This window comes from Daucus carota, chromosome 2, assembly GCF_001625215.2.
Source record: "Daucus carota subsp. sativus chromosome 2, DH1 v3.0, whole genome shotgun sequence".
NCBI classification, from domain to species: Eukaryota; Viridiplantae; Streptophyta; class Magnoliopsida; order Apiales; family Apiaceae; genus Daucus; species Daucus carota.
In genome coordinates, this window is record NC_030382.2 from 42,699,074 (window position 1) to 42,714,114 (window position 15,041).

Genomic DNA, 15,041 nt, shown 5'->3' on the forward strand with positions numbered 1-15,041 from the left:
GAAATTAGAAATTGGATGGCATGATGAATTTTTCAATGTTTTAGTTTAGTGATTTTTACATACAATATGGCCTTTTAGTTAAAATTATTTTTGAAGGAGAAAAGTACATAAAATATTATTATTTTATAATATGTCTTAATTTTTCAGTTATTAATATAGAACATCTTTTCAATAATTACATTCAAAACAATAATAAAAAATATATTTTCTAAAAAAAGGGACTTATTTTTTAAATTTGGTTGTTGTTGAGCATGCACAATATAATATCGATTTTTATGTGTGCAATTGACACGTGCATAAAATTTTATAAAATTTGATCGACTTATATTTAACAATAATGATGGACCCTTTAAATATAAAAAGTAACACTAGCTAAACGAAAATTATACCAATTAAAATTAAAATACATAAAATTTACGTTAGATAAATGGATACCAAAATGTGATATTTAGTATAATACAGTCATTTTTTTTAATTATCCAAAAAATGTTATTTCAGGTTTCTTCCTTTCATATAAAAAATACAGTATATCAAAATTCAAACTTACATTAACAATACACTTACCGAAATAGGTTCAATCCACGGTTATTTTCGTCTTCACTCCTCCCTTTCTCCTCTTCACTCTCGACTTGAAATTTAATTAAACCCCTCTTTCTCACATACACACGCAGAGAACACACACAATTCAGACTTATTTAACACTAATCAAAGCTCTACACAACAATGGCCGACGAAGGCAAAGACATCGAAAAGCTCTATGAGTACGGCGAACGTCTCAATGAAGCCAAAGACAAGTCTCAGGTCCCTAACCTTTCACATTTTTTCATCAAGTTTCAATCTTTTTCACATATTTATCATCAAGTCGTAATCTTTATTATACTAAAAGTTTTAATCTTTGTCCGTTTTTTTGTATTCCTAGGGTTATGAATTGGTTGAATTTGTAATATGTGGTAAAGTTATAATCTTTATGTTTGTGTGTGTTTCTAGGGTTATGAGTTGTGGGGAATTTGTGAATTGTTTGATAATTTAGGTTATGAATTTGGTATATTTGTATTTATACTTGTTGGGTGTTTCTGTGGTTTGTAAATTTGAGCAGAATGTAGAAGATTACGAGAACATAATTAAGGCAGCCACGAGTAGTAGTGTAAAGGCAAGACAATTAGCTGCACAGCTTATCCCGCGATTTTTCAAGTTCTTTCCTGATCTTTCTGTTTCTGCCGTCGATGCTCATCTTGATTTGTGCGAAGCTGAAGAACTCGGGGTTAGTAGTCATTTTCAATAGTTTTTTAAATTATTATGAATGTATATGTATTAGTAACATTGTAAATCATGTATACTTGATTACATATAAATGGTATATAGAATCTTTCTTGTACTTCACTACATAGAATGGTAGAAACAACTTCCCGGGGGTTGTATTCAATCCAGATTCTTCAGGATTTTATTATTCATGAAATCTAGGTTTATCCAGTTAGGCTTAAAAAAAATACATTAGAACCTTAGGGTATTCAATTACGATGTTAAATTATGTTTGATGGTATTCAATCATGATTTTAATTTTGCTTAAAAATCTAGTGTTATTCAATAGGATTATTTAAAATCCATTAAAATCTGATGGATTTTTTTTTTGGACTATAAAATTAGGGATTCTGAGAGATTTGTTAGTGTATTTTATGTTTTAAGAAATCTCCCCGCAATCCATATAATTTTAAACGATTTTTCTTAAATCCTATAGACTACATTAACCCCATGAGGTTCCTCAATGCTGCTAGACTCTGCGTAAAATCAAAATCAACTTCAACTGCAATCTACTATAACCCATAGATTATTATTAATCCGTTGAAATATGAATTAAATACACCCCCTAAATTAATGACCAGAATTTGGTAGAAGTAGAAATTGAATAAACAAATGAGAACTTATGATACGGAGCATAAAATAATTAGTTGTTACTATTATTATATAATAGTATCTACATACAAGTATGTTTTGTAATTAGTAATTATATTATCAAGTTAGGGATATTCTAGAGTATATATGTGATAATTACATATATGTTAGTAGATAATAGATATTAGTTAAAATAAAAGGATTTGTTTCCTTTTATGTAATATTTGACCTTTTCTCCATTTGTACTTGGTGACCAAGCTTTAGGAGCTCAAATGCTCAATACAATTGTAATCTTCTTTATTGAGGGAGGATGATTATGATGAATTGACTTTGTTAGATAAGTCTTATGAATTTTTGATTTATTTGTGACTCCACTGATTTTCTTAGGAGATAGGGTAATTTATCACCTGTTTTCACCCTTTTCCTTACCTTGTCCTGCATACTTTGAAATAAAATATCATTAGTAAAAGTCAGCAATTATTTAATTATGATATTGATTCTGAAAGCTTTTAAGCATACTTTTCCAAGTTGATATTAATTGGATATGTAAGACTTTGAAGTGAACTATGTTTCTTCTCCTTAATACATGATTTTCTAAAGACTAGTACATGTTACATTTGTTTATGAAACACTTCGAATAAACAGACAAACACGTTTGACGTCTTAAATCTTAATAGCTGTTCTGGAGTTCATATTGAAAATTGCAAAACCACTTGTTAAATGTTCAAATGCTCTTTAGCTACAAAGTTTAACTTCAATTAGTTTATTAATTTAGTCTTCGATTTTTTTTTCTCTGTTACTCATGTTTAACATTTACAGATTAGGGTTCAAGCAATTCGCGGCCTTCCTCTTTTTTGCAAGGATACACCTGAGCATCTTTCAAAAATTGTTGACATTCTAGCACAACTCCTTACTGCTGGTAAAGCAAGGACCTTGATTTTTAGTTTCATGTATGAACATATATTATACTGCAATTTTCATCTTGGTAACCCTTGATGCTTGTAGAAGAGAATGTAGAGCGTGATGCAGTTCATAAAGCCCTTTTGTCATTATTGAGGCAGGATGTGAAAGGTACCTCTTTCTCTCTCTATATATGATGGGTATCAAATTTTATCAATCAGATTTAAAATCATGATATTCCTGGTATAGCGAGGCTGTATACTTAATTATTCTGTAAATAACAGATAGTGTAAGAGTTTCACATTTAAAGTAGGGATATTCTCTATAGTACACTCGTGGAATTGGCTTTTGCCGATGGTACCATCACATTTTTGACTTCTAAATCTGGTAACCCCTGTACTTATGATTTTTCACATATAATACCCTCATATCATGTAAAACACAATAGAATTGATTTCAGATTGTAAAATAAATTGTATATTTGAAATCTTTAAAAAATACATGAAATAGACATTTGAATCATATAAATCAGAGTTTAATTGAGTGACATATATTCAAACTTCATATCTGAACTTTGATCTTTTATATCTCACTTAGTTTGACTCCGATTTATATGTTTTAAAAGTCTATCATGTATTTTTTTTTTTACAAAGATTTAAAATATTTATTTTACAGTCTGAAATCAATTCTATTAAATTTTACATAACATGAGGGTATTATATGTGGAAAACCATAGGTACAGGGTTACCAGAGATAGAAGTCAAAAATGTGATGGTACCATCTGGAAAAGCCAATTCCACGAGTGTACCATAGAGAATATCCCTTTAAAGTATGAATCACTATTAGGCTCTATTACTCTTTTTGGATCTCGAAAAAGAGATTAAAAACTAGGAATATTATGTGATTCGGAAATTGCAAGGATTGCAATTGGTATCTAGTTCTGTTTATGCATCTGTTTGCTCTGGATTATATGCAGTACCCTTGTAAGCAATCGAAATATCAGCAGAAAGTTTCCGGGGCACTAGAAGAAGAAAGAGGTTGCCTGTTTGAGATATAGCTTTATACAACAATTATTCCAGTTCAGTCAAGTTTATGGAAATATCATTTGCTTGAATTGTTCAGTTTTTAAATTCAGCCTTAGCTTATGAAGACACACTTTTAGGTTTGCTAAGATGACAATTTAAGGTGAATATGACTTAGAGTTAGATGTGAATTATAATAAGATTTTGGGTTCAAGTGGAACTCCTGCGATAGGGAAATGCGTTGTCTGGTTTAGTTGCAATTGTTAGAACAAGTATTTTTTTTACCATATTTCTTGAAGGATAAGAAGAAATGTACACGCTGGCACCTCCTGTTTCCTATATGAATAAAATTGTAAGTACTGGTATAATGTCTCAGAAGTTGAGTAGTCCTGTTCGCAGCAATTTTAAAGCCTATAGCCTCTGTACCAAAGTGATGCTCCCTTTTGATGTCAGTTCATAAGCTAGATTACTTTTTGCGAAAACACCATCCTAATTCCTAACTAATTTTGCCAGAGTTGCATATGCCTTCTAAATCCAAAAGTGATGTCCTTTTAGGAACAGATATGCCTGTAGTATTTTGTACTGCAATGCATTTCATCTAAACTTTAATATATTCTCCTAGTAAAGGGAGCTCTGTAGTTTGCAAAATGGCTTTCTTTCCTGCCAACAGTGATGTCACTTTTTTATTTTTTATTGTGTGGTCAGTCAAATGGTTTTTTGACCGCTATATATTATTATTTCTGTGTAGCTTCATTGACAGCGCTCTTTAAGCACATTGAGAGCGTTGATGAGCCAATCACGGATGAAAACCTTCGCGAGAGGACACTGATTTTCATAAAAGATAAGGCGAGTAGAATCACATGCGTGATTTTCTTCTTTTGTTTCCTCTAAAATTAAATCGATGATTATATAAAATTTTCTGCAGGTTTTTCCTCTAAAAGCTGAGCTCCTAAAGCCTCAAGAGCAAATGGAAAGACATATAACTGATTTGATTAAGAAAGTATGTATGTGTTACCTTCTGTGTTTTTGTGTGTGTATCTGTGTGTGTGTGTGTGTGTATATATATATATATATATATATTCAAAATAAAGATACATACTCCCTCCATCCCATTTTAGTTGTCACATTTCTACTTTTGTTGGTCAAATTGACTAATCTTTGACCAGAGATTATAAATCATTCTTTCATTATTTTAAAAAATTGAAAATTACATCTTAAAGTAGATTAAAAGTTATTTCTGGTGACATATATTTTTTATTTTTTCAATTGATAATATATTAATAAATCTCAGTCAAACTTTGGTCAATTTGACCCGCACAAAACCAAAGGTGACAACTAAAATGGGACGGAGGGAGTATTATTTTCTTATTTGTTTCAAATTTTTATCCATTCTTTCATTCATGTGCTTCTCTTCAATTCTCCCACAAAGAAGCTAATATGGTGATATTGCAGAGTTTACAAGATGTGACTGGTGCGGAGTTTGAAATGTTCATGAATTTCTTAAAAAGTTTAATTCTGTTTGGAGAAAAAGCTCCTCCTGAGCGTGTGCAAGAGCTGATTGAAATTATAGAAGCGCAAGCTGATTTAGATATACAGTTCGATGTATGTATTGCTTATGCCTCTTTTTCTGCCTTGTATTAAATTTTTATACTAGTTCTGGGTGCTTAATCAAATCATGAACATATGAAACTGCCTCTGGAGCGCAAAACTTATCAAACTAGTGCTAACTATACTATAGTTCCAAGGATTAGCAATTAAACTTTCCTCGTCTGATCGGAACACATTTAATATTTTGTTGCAATGCTGTTCATCAAATTGTATTAAGATCTTGGTGATGTGTTATGACTGGATCTTTATATCTATTTGCTATAGCTATACATTTGTTATGTGCTTACAGCTATACATTTATTCCTGGTAAATTGTGCAAGGGGCTATATACTGGAATCTTTGCGCCCTTAATTAATTACAATGTAGTCTGTGAACCTTTTTCAACCTAAATCTGGACCTGTGATATGCCATGTTAGATGTTTGGCATCAATTTCAGGAGAAGGTCCATATTCGAAAGCCTTCTCTCAATAGCATGAAATTTGCAGTAAGGTTACTTGTAAGATCACATCACCTGCTTATTGGATTCTGACAGAGTATGCCACACCTTATGATTGAATTAGAATGGATTTATTTTTACGAATACTGTAAACATTGGTAAATTTTGATAAATAGACAAAGGCATGTTGTTGTGTGTAAGATACTGACTTATCAGTCTAACTGTGAGAGTGGTCAATTCCATTTAGTACAACTTTCTTTATCTTCCCTGTGTACTCCAAGGATTTCATTGTTTGATAGCAATATCTCCTCAAGCCAAGATGATGATGGTTTTCACATTAATAATATTTATGGATCTGGTAATAACATGTTGAACATGAGAAGAGAAGAGAGACATTGCTAAAGCCAGTCGGTAATTTACAGCAACTTGCGGTCTTATTTGTGAGGAGAGAGTATGCGACTTTATTGGATTTCTAGAGAGTATGGTGCGCCATTAAATTGCATGCTGCCAGGTGCTATCTTTCATAGTGCACATATGCATCAGATGCCTCTAAATATAATGTGTAAAGGAAACCTTAGGGAGTGAAGATAACTTGCATTTTATTTTATAAAACTATCACTCTTTGATGAGCGTAGTCCCATGGGTGTTTCAAAGTTCCTGTAAAGTACACAATTAATTGGATGTTGTACTATTGATTAATCTATTTAGTAGTGTTAAACATAAGAGGAGGATTTGCCCAAGCATGTTCAACTGTATTGTTATACTGTTTGTAACTTCAGATGTCTTGATACTCGATGTCAATATTGGAGAAACTATTTCACAGAAGAAACGATTTGCTGTGATTATATTTGAGCTGTAAATTTGCCAGTGAGAACTACTACAAATAGGGACTATTAGCCATCAACCTAATGCCTGTTTCTACTTACTAAACCTAACAATAACCTGTTTAGATTCTAAAAACACACTAGACTTAGTGGAAACCTCTCCATCTGCTACTGCTAGGTAAGTCATGATGTAATATTGTGAGCTTGGTGAGATTTTCACAAGTATGTTTATATTGCTAGTTGCTTAATTAATCTAATCTGGAATTGGTGAGTAGTACTCTATTCCGATTTGACTTCCCCATATAATAGACGCGATAAGACCTGGCCAATTTTCCTGTGAGTGTCAGAACAGGTTTCTTATGACGTCACACTTGAATGCTCAGTTCCATCCTGTATTCTAATAAAGTTTGGACCGAAGTTGTTAGTCTAATTTCTTATGTTACTTTTCTTGTCTCACATTCTGTTTTACTAGTTTATTATATAACCAAAAAATTTCTCCTGATTTCAGGTTTCAGATGTGGACCATTATGATCGATTGATATCATGTCTGTTCATGGCCATTCCATTTTTTATGGTACTATCTCTTGCTTGAAAATAGATTTATATTCATATCTAACCGAACATTGTTTTTTCCCCAAATTAACTTATCCTTTTCTAAACAGAGAGGTGCATCGAACAGCAAATTCCTGACCTACTTGAACAAACACATTTTTCCTATTTTTGATGAGGTAATACATAATTAATTATACAACTCCCTCTGTCCCCCTCATTTCTTTACGTTACTTTTCGGCACGTTTTTCCACACTCATTTAAAGTATAGTTCCATAATATATTTTTTTAATTTTTTTTCTCTGAATAAAACTTTGATATTTAAACTTTTATTCAGAAAAAGAAAATATTAAAAAAAGTTATGAAACTATACTTTATAAGAGCCTCAAAATGCGTGCAAACAGTGCACGTAAACTACCACGGGGGACGGAGGGAGCAGCTACTACGGATTTGTATCTGAATGTTGTATTTAGCATTATGCGGAGGAATATAATCTGTCAACATGACATTTTTTCCGATTTGGAACTACATGACTTGGAAAGGTCAGTATGAAATGGGGGTGAGAATAGATATGAACGTATGTTCACTCATATTAAAAAAATACTGGATTTTAATTCCCTTTTCAAGTCTAACTCATTAGGACTTTCGGAAAATCTGCAAGAATTCTTACAAGATTCTTGTTAACCATGCAAATATTATGAGTTGTAAGGAAAGTTTAACATGACATAGCTTCAACTGTTTTGCCTGACATGAATAATACTGTACATCAGTTGCTATTTTTTTTAAAGCTGGGTGATATGTTTGATTTATGAAAATTTAATCTGTATCTGTCAGCTTCCTGAAGAACGCAAAGTTGGCTTGCTGAAAAACCTTGCTGAATGCTCTCCTTACACAGCACCACAGGATGCCAGATTGATTTTTCCTTCAGTTATTCAACTTCTAAAGGTTAGCAGAGATGTTATAATACTGGGCAGTGCCTCGGTTTCTTCAAGGACATGTGAGATTTTATATAAAGAGATTCTGAGGCTTTATAAGCTCCCTTTTACCTCTAGGGGAACAGTTTTTTTCTTCATTTCATATGTTCTTGCGCAAAAGCTACTTCTATAGAGTACATACAAGTGGTTCAACTGAAGAGAGAGGCCTTCTGTTGCCCAGTTAATATAATTTGAAATTGATAAGCTACGGGTATCTATATCACCGTTTGTTTTCTTTCTTAAATTTTCTTCAGTTCTCATTCTATTTGTTATTTGCCCCAGAAGTACATGCCTAAGAGGAAAACGGCTGAAGAGATGAACTTTACATACGTGGAATGTTTATTATTCACATTTCACCATTTAGCAAGCAAGGTTATTATTGCTCACATTTTTGAAATTTCTTCATATATCATGTGTCACTTGCCTGTAAGTATTATCGTCATCTGTGTTAAACAGGCACCAAACGCTTCCAATAGCCTATGTGGCTACAAAATTGTAACAGGTCAACCATCAGATAGGCTTGGTGAGGACTTCACAGAACAGTACAAAGATTTTACAGAGAGGTAGTACTTAATACCAATATCAATACCTAATATTATTATTTTTGATCTTTTGATGTTAGGGATAGTTTTCTGAGAGCTGCTTCTTGTATCAGTTACTGTTTTTCTTTAGGAATTTTTCTGGGGACGATAGGAGAGTGCAAATTATTATTTAATAACTAAGGCCCAATTAGAGTCAACTTGCCAACTTAAATAACTTTGTCATTCAATTATTTTCATCAGGAAAAGAGCTAGGAATCAGTTTCATAAGTTGTTAGGTTAGCTTGTTTGGAAATATGGGTATGACTGCCAAATGAGACTATAATCGTAGGCCAGTCGAATATACAAGTGGATAACTTGATCTTACTAGCTTCTACCATTATATGCTCTATCTTCCACCAACCGAGTTTAAGTGAACTGCTGTACCGTATTCTTGGTTTATATTTGGTGTTATTAACTAGATACATAAGCCAGTGGGAAGTACAAACTGATAACTCACCGTACTAGCTTAATGCAATACATTCCTCCCATGGTCCCACCCCAATATAAGTGTACCATTGTAGAGTTAATTTTAGACTTAAATTTAATGTTCTAAACATTCAACTATACATTGTACATATCTTAACTCTGGTTGTCGTTAATTACTCGATGGGAAAAAGGTTGAACTGTGTTGAAGAGCTTGCCAAGGCAGCCAACAAGAAACTGACTCAGGGAATGGCTGAACACAGCAAAGCAATGTCTACTGCTAAGTCTGATGAAGAAAAGGCTAACATTGTGCGTTCACTTGCTTGTGTCATTTGATTTACATATTTACTGTCAATGTGTCATGCAAGTGCCTGAATAATTATATATTAAAATGCAGAAAACTCAGAAGCAGAATGCGACGACTGGTTTGCGAACATGCAATAACATACTAGCTATGACACAGGTAAATATTGTGAGAGATTCTGATATATTGTGGGTTTATGTGAATTTATGTAGTCGTGCATGATTGATAATCTGTTTGCTTGTCTCTATCTATTAGCCATTGCACTCAAAGTCACCTTCATTTATTGGGGATAAGAGAATCAACTTATCTTGGAAGGAAGCCGTCAAACCCTCCCAACATACTACTGCTACTTCCGCTGGGTATGTTTTAGACTCTGTGGTTATTACCAGTGATATTATTGTTTGTCTGCAACTAAACATTGTAATTAATAATCCCAATTTCCATTTTAGTAAGTGATAATACTGTTGGTTTATATTACTGTGCCACTGTATGTATAACTGAGAAATATTGATATATTAACAAATTAATTGTGTGATACCGAGTAAGGGACGTATATATTAGTTTGTATATGTTTTCTTTTAATCATACAGAGATTAGGCCGATTGTAAATTTGAATATACTTGATTATGTTAGGTCAGTTGACAACTAGGAACATTCTAGATGTATGAGTTGATATGCTTTAATTATCACAATAACAGTCAAAATGACGGTGGAATTTCATTTGTGTGAAGAGCTATTCATGTGAGTGTCCGTTGACATGTGTCTGATTTATGAATAACTTTGTGTTTTCGTGAATGCACATGGCACAGAGGTAAAGTCACATATGTACATAGTTCATGTCCTTGATTGATTGAACCTGTTCGGTAACACTGCGACTGTTAGAATTGTTGGCAAGCATGTTTTGCAAATACCTTTACTGTTCAAGTTTTTTTCTGCAAGCATGTGAGATTGCTTGTGCTTTGATATGTATGGTGTTTTTGTGTTGAATTACCATATGAGATTGGTTGTGCGTTGATATGTGTGGCGTTTTTGTGTTGGCAAGCATGTTTTGCAAATACCTTTACTGTTCAATTTTTTTCTGCAACCATGTGAGATTGGTTGTGCTTTGATATGTATGGTGTTTTTGTGTTGAATTACCATATGAAGCATGTTTGATCAATGAAAGTACATTTTAAATTTTATTATTGGTATTTATAAATGTCACACCCGCCTAAATGATCATAGAAGAGTAGATTGAAATTGAAGTATCTTTTGCATATTGATGGACTGTTTTGTTTTAAATTGCCCCTTCAAGACCTGCTGCTAGATCATGGAAGCTTTTAGGATATTGATTTTTTTTTTGTTATTATTGTTATATATATATTTTTGTGTATAAGTTGTTTTACTATATCCTATTTATGCAGAGGAAAACGTTCTGCCAATGATAATAACGGGTCAAATACTTATGCAAACAAGAAAGGTCGTGGAGGCGGTGGTATGCAAAACCAACTTTTTAATAGGGCATTTGAAAATTTACCACAAGGAGGGAGAAGCGGTTCAAGGGGAGGCAGAGGCAGGGGCCGAGGTAGGCAAGGAAGGGGAAGGGACTATTGGTAGGTTTGATCTACCCTTGTGCAAAATAATCGGGTAAATTTTATTCAGAAGAGTGTAGAATTTCAGAAGCGCCCATCAGTAATATGTATTCTTCTATGAGTCCTGGAAGGAAAAGCCAGATAAATCAAGGAGTTCGGGCCAGAGCGGCTTTTTCGAATTATATCTCTAAAGTCTTGTCTCCACTCTTGAAGAGCTACAGCCTTTCCTCAACTTAGCCAAGTACTGTTTTTCTCATACAAAGTAGGAACAACACTTTAAAATCCGGATATTCTTCTTTTTTTATATTATCCCTGATTGTGTTTACTGAATCGTTTTTTTTATTAATTATTGAACCGTGGAAAACAATTTATAAGATTTGCTATATCTTATTTTTATTTGCTTGTTACGAGGATTTTGGTGAGAAGATCAAGGTTTTGGTTTTCTTTTGCCCACTGGATTTGTCTGAAGGTTATATGCATCAAAGTGATTCTTAAGCAATGGGCCCATTTTTTTAATCTTAAAAGAAGTTACTTATTGCTAAAGTAAAGAAGTATATAAGTAGTGATAATTTTAAGTGTTTGAATAATGAAAGTTTCGTGATTTAAAGAAGTAAAGTGTTATTATAAAAAAAATAGCATAGTAGAAGTTGGAAGGGAAAAAAGTTAGCCTTTTTAATTTTTTATTTCTTTCTCGGGAATTTTTTTAAAAGTATTTCTGCTTCCTTACACAAACGGTCAGCATAAGCAGAAGCTGGTTTTTTTTAACCAAAGAAGCCCTTTTAACCAAAGAAGCCCAGCTTCTCAACAGCTTTTTAACCAAAGAAGCCCAGCTTCTCAACAGCCAAAGATGAACACCAAGTGCATATAAGCTGGTTTTTTTTAACCAAAGAAGCCCAGCTTCTCAACAGCCAAAGATGAATATAAGCAGCTAAACGTAATCTACTTGATCATATATGTACATTGTACAATCTGACATAATAAAATAAATGAATAGAACCTTCTAATGATCATTAATTTTCATGATTAACTATAGAATCGAGATTTGGTATTGGAATTTGAATCTCAGGTGGCCGGGATGATTGTTCTGGAACTCTGATCTCAGGTTGTTCGATGCCATGATCTAGAGCCTCCGAAGGACTCACCAATTCCCACCTCGACGAGCCCATTTCTTCTCCCCTGTAGAAGGATGGAGTTCTTCTCACCGGAGATATTCTGCTGTTATTATTATGAATATACTTTACAAGTGCAATAGCTTTTCTCCAGCTTCCCCCTTCAGCTGGATTGTCTCTACTAACTTGATTTCTCTGGTTGTGACCTTGGTTTAGTCGAAGAACTATTACTTTGGCGATGAAAATGATCAGGCAGACTGTAGACGTGACACCAGAGATGAGATATATTCCCCAGAAGCTCTCAATGGTGAGGCTATCCATGTTTGTTGAGGCAGAACAGTTCTTTGATGAAGGAAACCATTTTCTTTCCAGGCTCTTAAGAACGCCGTTTTCAGAGATAGTTAAGATGGCTTCCGACGCATCTCTAGCTATAGGAGATCCTTTCTGGAAAGCCTGCAGCACGCGTAACAACAAATATTACTCTCTTAGTACTAATTTCCATGTTCCTGCTGGTGTTTTTCAAAGCAATCAATACAGAATGAAAGAGCAGAGATAACTTACAAATCCTAGTCCTCCGAATCTGTAGGTAGGTCCAACAGTAGTATACTGATTGCAATACTCTTCCATAAAAACTTTCTGGTATGGAAGCTCAAGGAATGATGCTGCAATATTTCCTCCGTCGAATTCATAAGGATAATCAGTCTGGTTACCGATGGTTTTAATGTGTTCGAGTCCCAGTACTTTTCTCAGGTAATCTTTAACGAAAGAATCACCATCACAGCCAACTGTTGCATTCGTCTTCTTGATCGTATCTATGTCTTTCACCCTTGGCTCGAGTCTTTCAACAGTAAGCATCGAACTCAGACTAGCTGTGTAACTGGACGTAAGAACCAGCACGACAAACAGCCAGACCACAACCACCATTTTCGTGAAGTTGCTGTAAACCTTTTCCCCTGCACATTTTCAATTTATTAGTGGTCGCAAGCCTGTAAAAGCAAAGATAAGGCCATGAATATCACAATTTGGAGTTGAAAAGTTCCAAGTATCATATCTTGGAATTATGGCCCCATATACCATGTTAAAACACTACACAGTGTAGCGTTGTGGTTTATAAGTATAAAACGTTATACGATATACCACTTAAGGTGATTTTTAAATAACGCCAGATAAAGTAGCGTTATTTCATAACGTTACATTATTTGATGCTAGGGGTCCTGCGTTTCTGTTTTTGAAAAAAATTCATAAACCGTGGATGATGTAACGTTACAAAATGATATTTGGAATCATATTTTTTAAGACATGATATTTGAGACATTACTGCTTGGAATTGTAATGAAGGGCATCGGGTTGGATAGTGTGTGCTTACTGTGTGCAAAGAACATAGTCGAAAAAGTGAACCAAAGAGCCATGCTCAGCTGATCTTTGAACGGTCCTTTGAATTCTGGGTTCGATTTTCGCTCAAAGCACCAAACAATGAACATCGTGTAGAACAAAATGGTGAATGTCGCTAGCCACATTTGAGGACTGAAAGGCTTCAGAAACAACCAAGCTTTGCTTGGTTCATGTTTGTACTGGACCATCATTGACAAGCCAGACTCAGCAAATGGCTGCGTGAACTCCACGTATTTCGATCGATTTGCCAGTATAGTTATATCGCCCACCACAGCATCGAAAGTCTTCAAAAATTTTGTTTGATTCACAGGAAAAAACAAAATAAAATTTGTCAACAATAAGAACAAAGGCTAAAAAACAAATGAAACTTTTCAAATAAGACTGCCTTTCTTTTTCTAGTACACATTGTCACCATCAAAGAAAGTTCTACTACTTCTAAATAATCAAACAAATAAAGGTTTGAAGAAGTCAATTACTCAAATCATTTTTGCATCTTAAAACTCGATTATCAAAGAAAAGTTTTACTGAGTACCGAATGATAATGTGACAGTGGACCGTGTAAATTACTGTAAAATCCCGTCTTAAGAAGAATATTGAAAAAGAGAATGTATTAGCGTATTACCTCATTTCCCAGCTCTGTAAGATTCATGACCAATTCATCATAGGATCCATGGAAGGGAATAAAATCATAAGGCATAGGATAACTCTTTTCCAGAATATTCCTAACTTCGTAGAAGACATCAATGCAGAATCCAGAATATTCTACATTATCTTCAACTGTTTCCACCTTCAAAAACTTCTGAAAGCCTGTTGCTCCAGGAACTCCAATCCTCAGTCTCTTTGCATCACTGGGCATTGTCCATCCTTTCGGATCCCGGGTTAAATCACCCGGCCAGTTCACCACACTGTCCAATTTTTTCATACTGGGAGTACTATTATCAACTCGACTGTCATTTTTCAAGAATCCGTGTTCTGATGTCCAGAATCCGAGTTCTTTGTAACTCTTTCCTACAATATTTATGATTTTCAGATACGAAGAATCCAATAAACTTCCATCGCGAAATTTAACATCCCCACTCAGACCTCGAAAGTCACTTGACAGAATTTCTTTCAGCAATGTTTCTGAATTAGTTTTTTCATCACTCCCTAATCTTGTTACAGCCTGAGATATAGCCTTAACGCTATCATATGCGCGCAAGGCATCAACTCCAGGCACCAAATGATCCTCCTCTGGATAATCTGATTTCATAAATTCGCGAAATTGAGCTTTGAAATCCATAAAACTACTAGTTTCTTCAGAGTAATACGCCCTGGTTCCAATAGCACCTTCCATAGATGTAACAAAAGAAGGGTCACCCGAATCCAGAACACTCGTGATAGAATCCGTAACTATCCACACAGAGTCTCTGCCCATCAATCCAATCCTCTTAGCTTCTCTAAATAAATGTGTCGCCATTT

At 34.1% G+C, this 15,041-nt stretch overlaps 2 protein-coding genes across 2 annotated transcripts; one reads left to right on the plus strand and one right to left on the minus strand.

The window, feature by feature from the left end:
* The first annotated feature begins 556 nt into the window (after window positions 1-556).
* LOC108210040 (apoptosis inhibitor 5-like protein API5) lies at window positions 557-11,486 on the plus strand. Its single transcript, XM_017381289.2, has 16 exons — window positions 557-801; window positions 1,097-1,261; window positions 2,710-2,809; window positions 2,896-2,961; window positions 4,561-4,658; window positions 4,738-4,812; window positions 5,265-5,414; window positions 7,189-7,254; window positions 7,343-7,408; window positions 8,064-8,174; window positions 8,486-8,575; window positions 8,660-8,766; window positions 9,402-9,516; window positions 9,605-9,670; window positions 9,767-9,870; window positions 10,915-11,486. Exons 1-16 carry the CDS (start codon window positions 724-726, stop codon window positions 11,105-11,107), a joined length of 1,650 nt encoding a protein of 549 aa, XP_017236778.1. The 5' UTR covers window positions 557-723; the 3' UTR covers window positions 11,108-11,486.
* Window positions 11,487-12,003: 517 nt separating this feature from the next.
* LOC108206831 (glutamate receptor 2.7) lies at window positions 12,004-15,041 on the minus strand. The gene is made up of 4 exons (XM_017377246.2): window positions 14,206-15,041; window positions 13,558-13,867; window positions 12,753-13,144; window positions 12,004-12,644 (listed from the first exon to the last, which is right to left on the minus strand). The coding sequence occupies exons 1-4, from the start codon at window positions 15,037-15,039 to the stop codon at window positions 12,093-12,095; spliced, it is 2,088 nt and encodes a 695-aa protein (XP_017232735.1). The 5' UTR covers window positions 15,040-15,041; the 3' UTR covers window positions 12,004-12,092.